The sequence below is a fragment of the Quercus suber genome, unplaced genomic scaffold (genome assembly GCF_002906115.3).
Source record: "Quercus suber isolate HL8 unplaced genomic scaffold, Cork oak 2.0 scaffold_161, whole genome shotgun sequence".
NCBI classification, from domain to species: domain Eukaryota; kingdom Viridiplantae; phylum Streptophyta; class Magnoliopsida; order Fagales; family Fagaceae; genus Quercus; species Quercus suber.
Genome location: NW_027069622.1, coordinates 733,068 through 747,997, shown reverse-complemented (window position 1 = coordinate 747,997; position 14,930 = coordinate 733,068). Strand labels below are relative to the sequence as shown.

The 14,930-nt window shown below is 37.2% G+C and overlaps 2 protein-coding genes across 2 annotated transcripts; both read left to right on the top strand.

Annotated features, from left to right (window-relative positions):
- Positions 1-4,723: 4,723 nt before the first annotated feature.
- Positions 4,724-7,790, top strand: LOC112018513 (uncharacterized). The gene is made up of 4 exons (XM_065777690.1): positions 4,724-4,942; positions 5,683-5,766; positions 6,487-6,585; positions 7,499-7,790. The coding sequence occupies exons 1-4, from the start codon at positions 4,805-4,807 to the stop codon at positions 7,574-7,576; spliced, it is 399 nt and encodes a 132-aa protein (XP_065633762.1). The 5' UTR covers positions 4,724-4,804; the 3' UTR covers positions 7,577-7,790.
- Positions 7,791-12,616: 4,826 nt separating this feature from the next.
- LOC136069297 (uncharacterized) lies at positions 12,617-13,780 on the top strand. The gene has a single exon (XM_065777653.1). The coding sequence runs from the start codon at positions 12,617-12,619 to the stop codon at positions 13,778-13,780; it is 1,164 nt and encodes a 387-aa protein (XP_065633725.1).
- The last annotated feature ends 1,150 nt before the right edge of the window (positions 13,781-14,930 follow it).

The window sequence follows — 14,930 nt, the reverse complement described above, 5'->3', positions numbered from 1 at the left end:
AAGCTTGAGCTTTAGTTTTAGGCTTGTTTGATAAACAAGCCGAGCTGAAGCAAAAAAAATTGTTCATGACCAAGCTCATGAACAATAGGGCTCGATACAAAACATGTCGAGTTTAGGCTCGTTTATAGCTTGATATATGTTTACTAAATAAACTCATTATTATAACATTACACATATACTTTGGAATATTAATTTATAGCTTGTTTATTCATATATGTTTTGGAATATTAATTTATTTAGATTTGTGAAGATTATAGTTGCACAAATGACAAATGTGGATGTAAAAATTGTATTTTGAACAGTTACTCAAGCTATAGACAATGAATGATGATGGATGGATTTAATTATGTAAAGTTGTAATTTAAACAATTTCTAATCACAAGTGTTAGAAGCATGATAAAATGAGTATATTATATATATATATATATATTTGTTTACTTCATTTTGGGTGATATAAGCATTTGATGATGCAATTTTTATTTTTTATCCCTAGCTAAAAAGCTTTACTTGAGCTTGATATTAAGCTCGAGCTTCGCTTGACTAATTAATCAAGCAAAGCCAAACCGAGCTCAAGCTTTTTGGCACTCTCACGAGCTTGAGTTCAAACATTGTTTTTAGGCTTGTTTCAAGCTCAAGCCAAACTTGAGCATTTGATTTTTATTAACGAGCCAAGCTCAAACACACACTACTCGACAAAGCTTGGCTCGTTTACAGTCCTAATTAACACTCTCTACTCTCTCTCAAATTTCTCTTTGTCACTCTCTCCCTCTCAGCCACCTTTCTCCTTCAAAACCCAACCCACAATCCTCTCTCTCAGCCACCATTTCTTCACCACACACTCCATCAAGTCACCACTTCCATCAACCCAACCCATATATAGTGAGATTGTTGAATCTAGAAACCCAAATCAACCCACATCTCTCTCTCTTTGATTTTTGACGGTGGTTTGATCTCTGATTGGCTTTTGTTTTTGTTTTTGTTTTTTCGATTGTTGTTAGCAATGGCAGAGCTAGAAGGGGGTGAGGGGGGCACCTCCCCCCCCCCCCCCTCCCCCCCCCCCCCCCCTCCCTTCTCTGACTCCACCTAAAATTTCCTTGTATATGTAATTGTAATCTTAAGGGACTTTGACACAGGAAAAAGAAAGGAAAAAATGACTCCAATAGGTTGAAACTTGAAAGCGAATCTAACACAAGTAAAAGAAAGTAAAAAAAAAAAAAAAAAAGTTTTCTCAAACATCAAATCATATCCCATTTTCACCTATTCTACTGTTCTTGTAAGCTTTTGTTTTATCCCACGTTTGACACCTATTTCACAATTTTTTATTATTTTAATTTCTATCATTAATTTCACTATTAATGATACTTTTTGCAGTATTTTATTGTTAAGGGATGCTAGAGATACTGCAAATTTTACTATTTACATCTTACAAATTGGCATGTCACCAATTACAAATAGGTGAAAACACTATTTTAGTCCCTACATTTTGGTGTCACAGTCAATTTGGTCCCTACATTTTAATAGCAATTAATTTGATCTTTGTTATTTTTAACTTGCAATCAATTCGGTCACAACCGTTAATTCACTAACGGAAAATGCTGATGTGGCTAACCGATTGCATAATTGGCACACTTGATGCTTATGTGGCAAATAAAATAAAATAAAAAATATTTAATAGATATTTAGAATGCCAGGTTAGCAATTAAATTGAAAAAAAAAAAATCAATTTCTCAATTTTAAAGAAAGAAAAAAAAATATTGTTAGAGCATTCTTTGTTTTTCTTTTATTTTCTAAGCAACCAAACACAGACACATAAAAATCAAAATTATCAATATAATTTACATAAACCCAGATTTTAAAGCAACATATGATTTATCCAGATTTGTCCTCTGTCTTAAAAATTTGACACCTATGGTCGTAAAGACTTAAACTCTAAACTCTCTTCCCATAGACCAAATTCCATGGCTCTATCTCTCGCTCCTTATGAGTTATGACTTCTAATTCTAGTCTCTCTCTAGCCATTTCATCCATGAAGGTCCGTTTGGAAGTGGGTTTGGTGAGTATTTGTTCTATGTGATTTCATGATGTCCAAATTTGTTCTGCGTTTCTAGCTTGGACTCAGTGGCCAGAGCAATCTGAACAACCATGGTAGAGCAACCCCTCGTTCTTTGTTGCCACTCGTCACAATCACCACTCCAGGTGGTGGTTCTTGTTTCTCACGGCCAAACCCCACTCTCTCTAAACCCAATCTATAACCCTTTTCTCTCTCTTTGATTGAAAGAAGGCAAAGCCTCCTTGCTCTGTCACGACCCTCGGACGTCCATAAATCTCCACCAAGTCTTTCTGCCGTCAAACCTTTGCCACTGATTCAATGCTAGAGAGAGATCAAAGAGTCAAAACCGAGCCATATTTAAGAATGGGTTTCTTGTTGGATTTGTTGGCTTTTTATGGGTTATGGGTATATGATAGATTTGTAATAAATTAGCTTTTTGTTATGTAAAGATTCTTTGGAATGATAATGAAATATTGGTTTTTCTTTTGTGGATGGTCATCTGGGCTAATAACTCAAAATAATCTCATAAAATTTAGCAACTGATTTAATTTTTTTGTTCTCTTTGATTTCGCATTTCTACTTTGATTTTTTTAGTTAGATCCACATTTGTTTAGTTCACCTGCTCCTGTTTGGTTCGTGAGAAAACATAGTGAAAATAATGGAGCATAAAATTTTGAATTCTCTACGTTCTTTTTTTTTTTTTTTTTTGGTGTTTGTGTTTGATTGCTAAGAAAATGCAAGAAAAACTAAAAACACTCTAACATTTTTTTTTTCTTTCTTTAAAATTGAGAAATTGATTTTATTTTTGAATTTAAGTGCTAACCTGGTTTTTTAAATATTTATTAAATATTTTTTATTTAATTTTATTTGCCACATAAGTGTCAAGTGTGTCAACTTTGCAATCCATTAGCCACGTAAACATTTTTCGTTAGTGAATTAACAGTAGGAACCAAATTGATTGCAAGTCGAAAATAATAAGGACCAAATTGATTGCTATTAAAATGTAGAGACCAAAATGACTGTGACACCAAAATGTAGGGACCATAATGGTGTTTTCGCCTTACAAAAAATAATCACAAACATCTATTCATTATATTGTTTAAATAACACTAATCACATTTTTATCACATCAGTTTGTAAACTTTTTGTTGTAGATTTTGTAGTAACTATGAATTGGTTAATTTTGTTTATTTATTTTAATGATATGAAATATATTTATTTTCTTATAATTGTTTATTTATTTTGTTATTATTATCGATTAATATTTTTTAGATTAATTTCACTTTAAATGTTGTCTTTTAATTTTGCCTCCTCTGAACCAAAATCCTGGCTCCGCCACTAGTTGTTAGTGATGCAGTCGTGGGTTTGGGTTTGAGATTTGGTTGTGATTTTGGTGATTGGGGGTTAAGGTTGTGGGTGAAGGTGACAATGGCTATGGTTGTTGTGGCTATGGCGGTGGTTGAGTGGGATTTGTGGTTAGTGGGAAAAAAAAAAAAAAAAAAATTTTTTAATTATGACTAGTCCAAAAATAAAAGTAATAAAGACAAGTCCAACCACAAGAAATCAAATTTTTTGCAAATAAGGAAAAAAAGAAAAAAAGCAGCACAAAAACTCCATTCTCACATTTGCTGTGTTCGCTTGTTTCTCTTAAACACTACCTAAAGCAAACAAGAACTTCAGTTTCAAAAATCAATTTGGATGAGTACGATTCAAGATTTGATAGTCACTAGGATGCTTCTCTGTTGAGTTATAATTATTTAAGTGGTACAGGCTATCTAGATCTAGTTCACCAAGAAAAGACTCAATACCTGTGAACAGAAATAGAATGCATGAGTGTTTACTTGGCTACTGAGATATAGCTGGATTGTATCTTCCTATGTTCTGAAAATCTACCTATAAATGGGCAGGTGCATCTATCTTGTTGGAGGTGAAACTATTAAGCCTTGAGATTGGAGTTCACAATGCTGTTTTCCCTGGATTAGTGTGTTTTGTTTTCCTTTTCTCTGGTTTGGTTATGATTCAGTTCTAGATTTGCCTCAAAGCCAAACAAAACGGACCCATGCACACCTAAAATGCTGCTACATGCCACTGCCTCTGTGGCTGGTCGTCAGCCATGACAATTAGCACTGCTGGCAGCAGATGATCCTAGTAGTTTTTAATCTTCTTGGATGAAAAATTACAGTATTGAGGTTGTATTTGATTTTACAGAAAATGAGATGAAAATGTAGTTCCTCCTTTTGTCTCCCACCTTTTTTGTTTTATTTCTATTTTTCTTTTGGACCGAAATAAATTGAGCTCAGGCTGTTGAATGAAGCTTGATGTTGTTAAGCTTTATTTCCAAGGATTTTGCGTGATTAAATTAAACTAATATAGCCTGTCTCTTGAAGAACTGGCATCCCAAACACGAAGGTGGAATTCCCTGTGCAGAAGTTGGATCATATAATTATTCATATAATGGAGTGCATTATGCGATGACCCCTAGGGGAACTAGTTTATATTCTTGCTACTGCTAATTCACTAATATTCTTTCTTCTTTAATTGCAACTTTTGACCATATCATTATGCAAATGTTTCTTTAGCTTCTGCAATTGTCCATAAATATTGGTGGCTTAACTATTGACATTTAGCCCACCACATTTTGTTGGCATATCCGTCATACCATGATGTTTAGGGAGAGTGTTCCAGGAAGAAACCTAACACTGTTTTAAGTTGACTTTATTTTTATTTTTAATTTTTGTGGTGCAGAGATAAAAAATGAACTATCGTGCATGGAACCATCGTTGCTGGCTTGTTTCATACATGACAAGAGAACAGGTGCTACATGAGTTAGAGAAATCCAGAAATTGGGCAGGGTTGCACGTTGCTGATAATTGTTGCTTTCATCATCGCAGAGTGAGTTTTCTTATTAATTTGAACAAGCTCCAATTTAAGTTCTGTGTCCTCACTCACCCTACCCGACCCTCCGCCCAACCTTTTTCCAAAAAGGAGGAATCTGGTAATCATGCATAGACTAGGGGATTCCCACTTTCCTTGACACAAGGTCGGGTTTGTACAAATTGGAAAAATATACACCAACCTTTGAAGGATGAGGTTTGAGTTCACCATTCCTATTATTTCTAGGCTTCCAATCTTTCAGAATATCTTAATTTTGCTAGCAATATGTCATCATTAGTTTATTTCATTTAATTTATAAAATTCTAGATGTTTGCAGCATGACATATGGTTGTGATAACTGGTTATTTTCTGTTGCTTAACTGTTTGAAGAGCCATTTACAGTCGCTTAAAGAACATGCCAATGCTTGGAGCAACTGGACTTTTAATTATCTTTTGATGGTTTTACAACTACTTATTTTTCTGAAAATGCGTTTAATTTTAAGGTGGAAGAAATAGTTTCAACCATGGTAGCTGCATATGCTTTTGTATTCCTAGAGTGGGAAGAAGACAAGGCTGGACAGGAACACCATATTCTTCAAGAGAGAAAAAAAAAAGTAATTAACCCCAAGGGAGAGAAAGATAGTGTTAATGTGCTTTAATTATCTTATCTGGAGCAAGGCACTTACAATTTCTTACATGCTTACTGTGATGAGCTGGGATTTCCATAGTCTCAATCTAACTTGCAATCACTGTTGCAGCGGCTAATGCTCCGGATTTTGAAAGACTCAAAACTTGAAAATACATCCCCTGTTTACTCTGTTGAAGTTTCTGAAGTATGGAAGGTAAAAATATTCTTTAACGTCTATGCATCATGATACATTTTTCTTCATTTCTACAAGCAAGTTTGCTCTTTATGTTCATATCATTATGAATTGTATTCCATTTCTTCCTTCTCTCATTCCTTGGATCCTTATATGAGTGAATGCCAGCTTCAAGACAGTATTCTTTTTCTAATTTACTTTGGCTGAGTGATCTTAGTGATTTCATTCATAAATGTTGGTGTATGTCTTGTATACTTCCCATACTTGAGTTGCTCCCTTATTAATGAACCTTTTACTTAAAAAGAAGCTGCTTAGAGCCAATTAGGCTCATCTTTTTTCGTCTGCTTGGTTCGTAGGTTTAAATACTGATATAATTTAGATTATAAATTTATAATGCCCCTTCCTATCAGGTTAAGCTTTTGGGTATCAGTGGCATTATTGATTCATTTTTCTTAATAAATAAGCACAGTGTTTATGGGTGATTGCATGTGTTACACAATACACGAAATAGAAATGGGGCTGGGTGATTCAAAAACAATGTTAGTTAAGCACCAAGACACTAATGTAAAATCCTTTCACGCCCAAAAGCAAATTCTCATAATTATGTGACTGCTTTTAGTTACAACTGCTGTTACTTATTGTTTTAGGATTTGTAGATTGCAACTATGCTTTTTAAATGTCTTGACTATTTATACAAGTTTTTTTTTTTTTTTTAAATGTCCTGACATGTTGGTGTGATAGGAAGAGCTCAATTGGAATGAAAGGTTGATAAAGCGTTACATAGGAAGAGAGGAATACACCCTTAACTCAAAGAAGCTCAACTATGCCTTAATCCTATTGGTGATGACTTTATGGAACCTTCTCAAATTATTTTTTTCTTTTTCTGATAAGTTTGATTTCTTCAACTAACACAGCTCTGCTTCTTGTATTGTTTTCATCCATTCTATCATATCTGAAATCATACTCATAGTCACTTCTCTTTACCTATTTATCATACACCACTTCATTATGTCTACCTATGTTATTTTCGGACTCCCTCTACCTCTTTTTACTCCTTCAACCTGAATTAAAATTAAGCACCCTTGGTATGTACTTTTTTATTTGGACCGACTATAGTGGCACATAGGCAGGATTTTTTTTGAATTTTTTTATTATTAATTGGCAAACTCTTCATATAGGAGAACCTTTGATTGTTCTCAACTTGAAATTAGTGGGTTAAGATTCGTAATAGTACGTAGATCTGAAAAAGGATCTGTAATCTTCCTGTCACCTTTTTTTGCAGATTGCAGCATGATAACATTGATAATTTGTACCAACTACACATTTCTAACCAAATCCAATTCTCTCATTTGTGAATTCTCCCCCCACTAAAGATGATATCTCATTGTCATATTGTTTTGGTGCTGTTATCCAGGAATCAACTAAATACTCATGGTCTGTGTTTTACATTATACTAGCATTTCAGATACATAACAACCCCCCACCCCCAGAAAAAGAAGTATAACTGTAGTCCACCAACATATGAGTTATTGCATTATGAGCCTTTCTTGTTGTAGTACCTGTGTTCCTGATGTCATTTCTTCAATCAAAGAAATAGTCTGTCTTTGTAACCAGAAATTTTGTGGTCCAATCACATATTAAAAGAAAAAGAAGAAAAAAAGTGGTTCCGTGCTAGTGCTTGACTTTTTTTAAGTATTCCATTAATGATCCTATTATTTAAGAGTTTTTATCTTATGACTTTCATTTCAAACAGCCACTTTGGCTTCATCGCCGCTTCCTTTCTTTGTGTTGGATGAAGCAATTTGCAACCAATCTCCATGATGTATCCTAACATTCTGAGCTAAAGATCAGCATAAGTAACAGCTTCAATTCCTTTATTGATAACGAGTTGCATCTCCTCAACTCTTGCTCAACTGTTCCAGATAATGACTTTGAGGATTTCCAAACGCAAGCCACATATTCTGCCACTTACATATTATGGCTGACAAAGGTAAATTATCTTTTGTCCTTTTAATTTTTCATTTTGACCTGTCGGCTGGATGCTTAGATTTTCATTATGTGCATCCGCAAATCCCGGAGTTTTGGTCTGAATACCAAGAGAAGCTTACAATAGGAAATCTGAAGACTATGCTGAGCAAGGTGTGCCCAGAAAGGTCATTCCTTTGGGATTCTTTAATAGACTAGATTGAAATGTGAATGCCTGACTAATTTGTGAGGGAGTAAACGTTATCTTTGACCCTGTCTGATGTATATATCAAAAAAAAAAAAAGACCCTGTATGATGTTTCTCATCTTTTTTCTTTAATATTCTTACCTTTTTTTTCTTCTCCACTCTCTTGTTGATTCATGTAGCGATGATACTAACAATGTATATTATTTGGTTTTCAGTTTATACTTTAATATGGTATAGACTACGTGAATATGTGATGAACACTTTTGGTATATTTATTTTGTGTTATAAAAATATATTATAAAATTAGCGATTAGAGCATCCTTATCAAGGATCGAAAAAATGCTAAAACTTAAATTTTAGCATCTGAAACCCCAAAAACCCACTCCATCAAAACTTGCATATGCTAAAAGATTTGCCATCTTGCTACAGTGCACTCTCATTTTTTAGAGTGCACCGTAGCAAGATGTTATAATATTTTATTGATTTCTAATTCTCTCCCTCCTCAGACACGGCTCACTCTCATCACTCTCGTTCACTTTCTCAAACTTTGCCTCTCGTTCTCTGGTTCTCCCTCACAACCCAAGCATCATCCATTCCCTTTTCATCACGCTGCCTCTGTTCTAAAACCCATTTGCTCTCTGTTAAGCTTCAAGGGTTTGTGGTCGGTGATTGTGGTCATGAGGCACGGTGGTGGTTCAGCGATTGTGGTCATGAGTTGGTGGGGTTCGGATTTGCAGGTTGTGGGTAGTGGCGGAGCTAGGAATTTAGGTCGGGGGGCAAGATTAAAAGACAAGATTGAAAGTAAAAAATGAATCTAAAAAAATTAATCAATATTAATAACAAAATAAATAAACTACTATATGATAATGTAATTGTCATACAGAATCTAACATAAAATGTAAACTTTAATTTATTATTTTACACCCAGCTTATTTTACTCAATTGCCCTCGACAATTTTTCATATTTTGAAACCGCTGCATGATTTTTTCACACTCAATAGTCTTGAATATGTCTTTCTCAATACATATGGCTAAGCAATCATTCATCCACTAATCTCCTATTCGATTGCGTAATTAATTTTAATTATGTTCATTGCTAAAAAAGTTCTTTCAACAATAATTATTGCAACTAGTAAGATCAATGCCAAAGTCACTGATGGATATGAACCATCTTTATTTATTTTTTTAATCATTACCAAATGAGACCCATGGTTTAATATTATAGTTGTACGTTTTAGTTTTTAAAAGTCCATCAAGCTACTGTGTAGTGTGTTCAGACTCCTATCCTATTCAATGTAGAGATTTTTTTTTTTTTTTTAAGTGGGACCCATTGGTTTTATATATTAGAATTGTAGTAGGAGGAGAAGTCTACTGAGTAAAGGTATTGTGAATTGATAAATTTTTTTTTTGTCTTTTGTGTCAAGGGGGGCAAATAAGGCATTTTAGGCCATTATAATATTATTAGTAAAAAAAATTGAAAATTCAGAGGAGGCACCTGCCCCCCTCACGCCCCCCCCCCCCAGTTGTGGGTGGCATTGATGGTGGTTTTGGGTGATTAATTTTTTTTTGGATGTGGTGGGTTGCAATTTGTTGTGATTGTGGTGGTTGGGGGTGTGACCATGGCTGTGACAATGGTTGACCGTGACTGAGGTGTGGTTGTTGTGGCTGAGGCAATACTAGTTGTGGTAGTCGTGGGTCTCTGGGTTGTTTTTGTTTTTGTTTTTCTGGTTGATGGTGGTATGAGGATGTGGGTTTGGATTTGTGATTTTGGTGGTTGGGGATTATGGTGGCTGTCGGCTGGTGGTTTTTTATTTTTTATTTTTTTATATATATTTTTTTATGGTGGTGGTGGCTGGTAATGGCTAGCCATGGGTGTGGCTATGACTGGGGTTTGCTTGGATTGAGAAGAAAGTGGTGGGTTTCATCAGAGAAAGAGAGAGACATAGTGGTAAAATAAAAATAATATTATTTAAATAAAGTTGTAAAAAAAAAAAAAAAATAGAATGTTTGATGTTTGGTATATTGTAAAATGAGGTATTAAAATTGTTAAAGTAGTGTTTTGAGATTGTAAATGCTAAAAAATTTAGAAGGCTTGATACGAATGCTCTTATCCTAAAATGGTATGATGACATAGATCGAAATTACAATATTTTGTTTGAATAGACAAACTAAAAAAATCATTAAAAGAGAATTGATAACTTTGGTTTTCTCATGGTTGACAATGACTAAATTACTAAAAGTAAACTAAAAAATTAAGAGAGGAAAGTGAACAAATCAAATAAGATATACTTGGATGTGAGTTGGGTAGTCCAACAATTTTATCAAGACCTAGTTTCCCTGCAATAAAAATGGTGGCTATCAAACAGCATATCCAAATATGCGTTTGAATGGCACGGCGAGATCATGAATGGTGATTTCAACAGTAGGAAGGATGTTGCAGTGGTTTTAGTTTGATCGTCTCTCTCTCTCTCTCTCTCTCTCTCTCTCTCTCTCAAAACTGACCTAAAGTTTCTCTCTCTTCTTTCCTTTGGCTTCAAATTATTGATTTTGGTATTTTAAATTTTACTGTGCGTTTTTTTGTTAGTATGTTAATGGGAGAATAATTGAGGTATTAATTTGGCACATGTAAAGCTCATACAATAAATTGGCCAAAATAAAAGTCTTTCAAAGTGTAATGGTCACCACCTTAAAGTTTAGGGGGCGTATAAGCATTTTTCCCACAATTTTACACAAAAATCAACTTTCGCTAGCAAGCCTTTTTGCAAGTAATTTGTTCATCAGTGTAGCAATCATTGATGACATGCGAATTTATTGTGTTTAGTAAAATCAGTTGTAATCGATCAAGTTGAACAAATATTATCCGTTAGAGTCAAATGTTGTAAGTGTTGGCAAATTTGAGTTAAAACACATTTTTGATGTAATTCAATCCTTAGTTTTTAGTGTCTAATAACTATTTTTAAGACACAAGAAAATTGCTCAAGATTATGAAAGCTCTATTGCCTCAACTCTCGGCTTGATTCCATGTGATCGATCAAGCTTTAATGAAGCTTGACTCATGCTTGACACAACTTGATCGATCAAGTTATGGGATTTTAGAAACTGAATTTTCAATTTTAGCTCATGATGACTTGACCCACTTGGGACCTTTGCACTAGGATTCCCAAGGGTATAAAAGCTTAATTTTAGAGTCATCATCACAAGTGAAAGCACACAGATTAGGTTATTGTCGCCAAAAGAAAATTCAAAATCATATTGCTACTAATGCTCGTATGGATTATTATTTTAATTTTTTACTCTCCTTAACCTTCCAGGATTTCCTTTGGATTGCGGAATTCCTTTATATAGCAATCCATCTGATAGATCTGAGATGAGAAGTGTTTTGTAGCAAAGGAATAGTTTGCAAATCCAAAAGGTATTTTTTACGGTAAGCTACACATGTAACTAGTGAGTCTTGAATCCAAAATCTCACTCTTGAACTTTAACAAGGAGAGTAAGTACCATTTGTGCTACAGCTCAATAGCTAGTTCTTTTTTATGATCTCTACCTCTTTATGTTTTTGGTCAAATATTGATAATATCACGAGGCATGGCATTCTATATATGTCACCTGCAAACTATCTTAACTAAAAAATAAAGAAAAAACAACATTGTTGGGACATTGGAAGCTCTAAAACCTCCACGTTTTGTTTAAATTGAATAATTTAGAGATTAGTAAAATATAAATCACGCAAGCAATCAAACATGAAAGAATACACCAAATTTTACGTGAAAAAACCCTTTAGTTTATAGTGAAAAACCATGGGATAAATCCAATCAATTCAATATAATAAAATAAAAATTACAACACTTAAGATAATGCCTGCAACTTTAGTTCTCAAAAAATCAAGAAAAAAGATATAAGAATTTCAAATCTCTAGGAATATATATAATGTCACCACAAAAAACCAGAATTTGATCAAGAACTTACCTCACTGTCATTTATCACTATATGATACAATATGCAAGCTCTACTACCACTATGAAAAGGTGAAAGCTGTATGAAAGGGAGAAAATACGCGCTACGATGCCTAGAGTGAGTGTACGGACTAAAGAATAGACGAGCCCGTTATTTACACAAGGCCTTAAGTGGACGGACCTGATGTGGACGGAGGCAATAAAGGTGGGCTGGTTGGCCATGAGCCTGTTGGGCCCCTTAGTGGGAGCACTTTGGCGCATTCTCGTAAAGCCCAAAGAAGAGTCCTTGCGCAACTTGGACTCTATGATTCTCATGTATTGGTGAAGATCTTCCCTATAAGGAGAAGATCTGTCCACCATGTTTCGGACTCTAAAAAAAGAAGACTTCTACAAGGAAAAGACTTGGATGCCAAGTCTAAGAGGGAAAACTTTCGACTACTATAAAAGCCCCAATACTCTCACCAATAGAGGTACGCATTATTTACCCTCTCTAGCACTCTAGAGTTGTGAGAATACTTTCTGACTTAACCTTCGGAGGGTATTTGGCTGGCACCACACCAGTGCCCTTTGATAGGTTTTCTTCTTTGCATTGTGTAGGTTTACGTTCGAGTGCGAAGGCATCGTGTGACTTACTGGTGAATTTCTCAGCTTCATTAGTTGGCACCGTTTGTGGGAAACTGAGAAGAAAGTAGTCAAACGTTGCTTCATCCCTGAGACAGAAGGGTTGCATGGTGCTCACTCGCTCGATGGCAACAACCAACGACATCCAAGGAGAGGAACTACCCACAACCGCACTCGAAAGACAGGTTCGGACTCTCACTGCGGCCGTGGAGCGCCTTACCAAACAAAATCATGACCTAGAAGAACAATTGCGTCAAAGAAACACATCACCCAGCAATCGGAGGGAGGATCAGGAAGGTACTAGCGCCATGCAAAGAGACCGAGAAGGGCCTGAAGGGAGCAACGCCCCAAGTAGGCCAGAACGACAAAACACGAGCCTTCCATCCCTCATGGATGCGACTCCTCCGCCTATGTTCGCGGAGATGCAGGCGATGAAAGAACAGATGGAGGTCATGATGAACGCCCTAAAGGGACGAGTGTCCAGCGACCTGGACGACCCAATAAACCGGACTGACTCTCCATTCACCGGCCCCGTCAATTCCTTTCCCCTACCACACAAGTTCCAGATGCCTCAGATAGAGAGTTATGATGGGGTCAAGGATCCCCTAGACCACCTAGAGACGTTCAAGACCTTGATGCATCTACAAGGAGTACCGGACGAAATCATGTGTAGGGCCTTCCCAACCACACTGAAAGGTCCCGCAAGAATTTGGTTTAGTCGACTGACACCGAGCTTCATCAGCACTTTCAAAGAATTGAGCGCTCAGTTCACCTCGCACTTTATAGGGGGACACAGGTACAAGAAATCCACAGCATGCTTAATGAACATCAGACAGAGAAAGGATGAGACATTAAGATCCTACATAACCTGCTTCAATAAGGAAGCGCTCTCGATCGATGAAGCCGATGACAAAATACTGGTGGCGGCTTTCACGAACGGGTTGTGGAAGGGCAAGTTTTTATTTTCCCTATACAAAAACGACCCCAAAACCATGTCAGAGGTCCTCCACAGGGCCACCAAGTACATGAACGCAGAAGACGCGCTACTAGCAAGGGAGGAAAAGCCCAGAAAGAGGGAACGGCAGGCGGACGTGCGTCAGGATCAAGGGCAGAAAAGACCAAGGACAGGAGACAGAAGGGACGAAAGGTGCCCTAAGCCCCCGGGAGGAAGGTTCACAAGTTTCACCCCTCTAAATGCCTCGATTGACCAAGTTTTGATGCAAATCAAAGACGAGGAAACGCTGATGTTCCCGGGGAAACTAAAGAGCGACCCAAGAAAATGGCCGTGAGACAAATATTGTCGTTTCCACCGAGATCACGGCCACGACACAGCTGATTGCTATGACCTGAAGCAGCTGATTGAAGCCCTCATTAGATAAGGGAAGTTGTAGAAATTCGTCAACAAAGAAAGAGCGGATCCCAATCGCCAAGAGCCGGCCCCCCGACGGGATAATGAGCGTCCTAGACCCCCCATTGGAGACATAAGGATGATCGTGGGAGGGATCGCGGCTACTGGTTCTTCCAAAAAAGCTCGAAAAACGTACCTCAGATCGGTCCTGAACGTCCATCTAACAGGCTCTACGCCTAATACCACACGGGTGGAAAGCCCTATCATCGGATTCACTGAAGAAGACGCAAGGAGACTCCATCATCCACATGACGACGTGCTGGTTGTCAGCATACGTGTGGGGGACTACAATGTCCTCCGAGTACTAATCGACAATGGCAACTTAGCAGATATTCTATACTATCCAGTATTCCAACAAATGGGGATAGACAGAGCACGATTGATACCGACGAATGCTCCACTTGTCAGTTTTGGAGGGACAAGGGTATTCCCAATAGGCTCCATCACACTCCCGGTAACAGTGGGCGATTACCCACAAGAACTCACTAGGAATGTAATGTTCCTCGTGGTGGACTGCTCATTCGCTTACAATGGTATTCTCGGACGACCCACACTAAACTCGTGGAAAGCAGCAACATCAACATACCACCTGATGATTAAGTTTCCAACAGATTATGGGATTGGGGAATTGCGAGGGAATCAGGTGACGGCCCGAGAATGCTACATTGCCATGCTAGAAATGGAAGATCATCATCAGACAATGTGCGTAGAAGAGCAGCGGACGGTCGCAGAATCGGTCGAAGAGCTGGAGGAGATAACGCTCGACGAATCAAAACCAGAGCGGACGACCAGAATAGGAACATTGGCCTGCCAGCCGGTGCGCTAGGCCCTCACAACATTCCTCAGGAGGAACCAAGACATTTTCGCATGGAACCACGAAGACATGCTCGGGATCGATCCCTCTGTCATAGTGCATAAGCTGAATGTGATCCCCTCAACCCCACCCGTCCGGTAGAAAAAGCGAGTGTTCGCTCACGAACGGGACAGGGCAATAGCGCAAGAGGTCAGAAAACTACTCGAGGCGGGTTTCA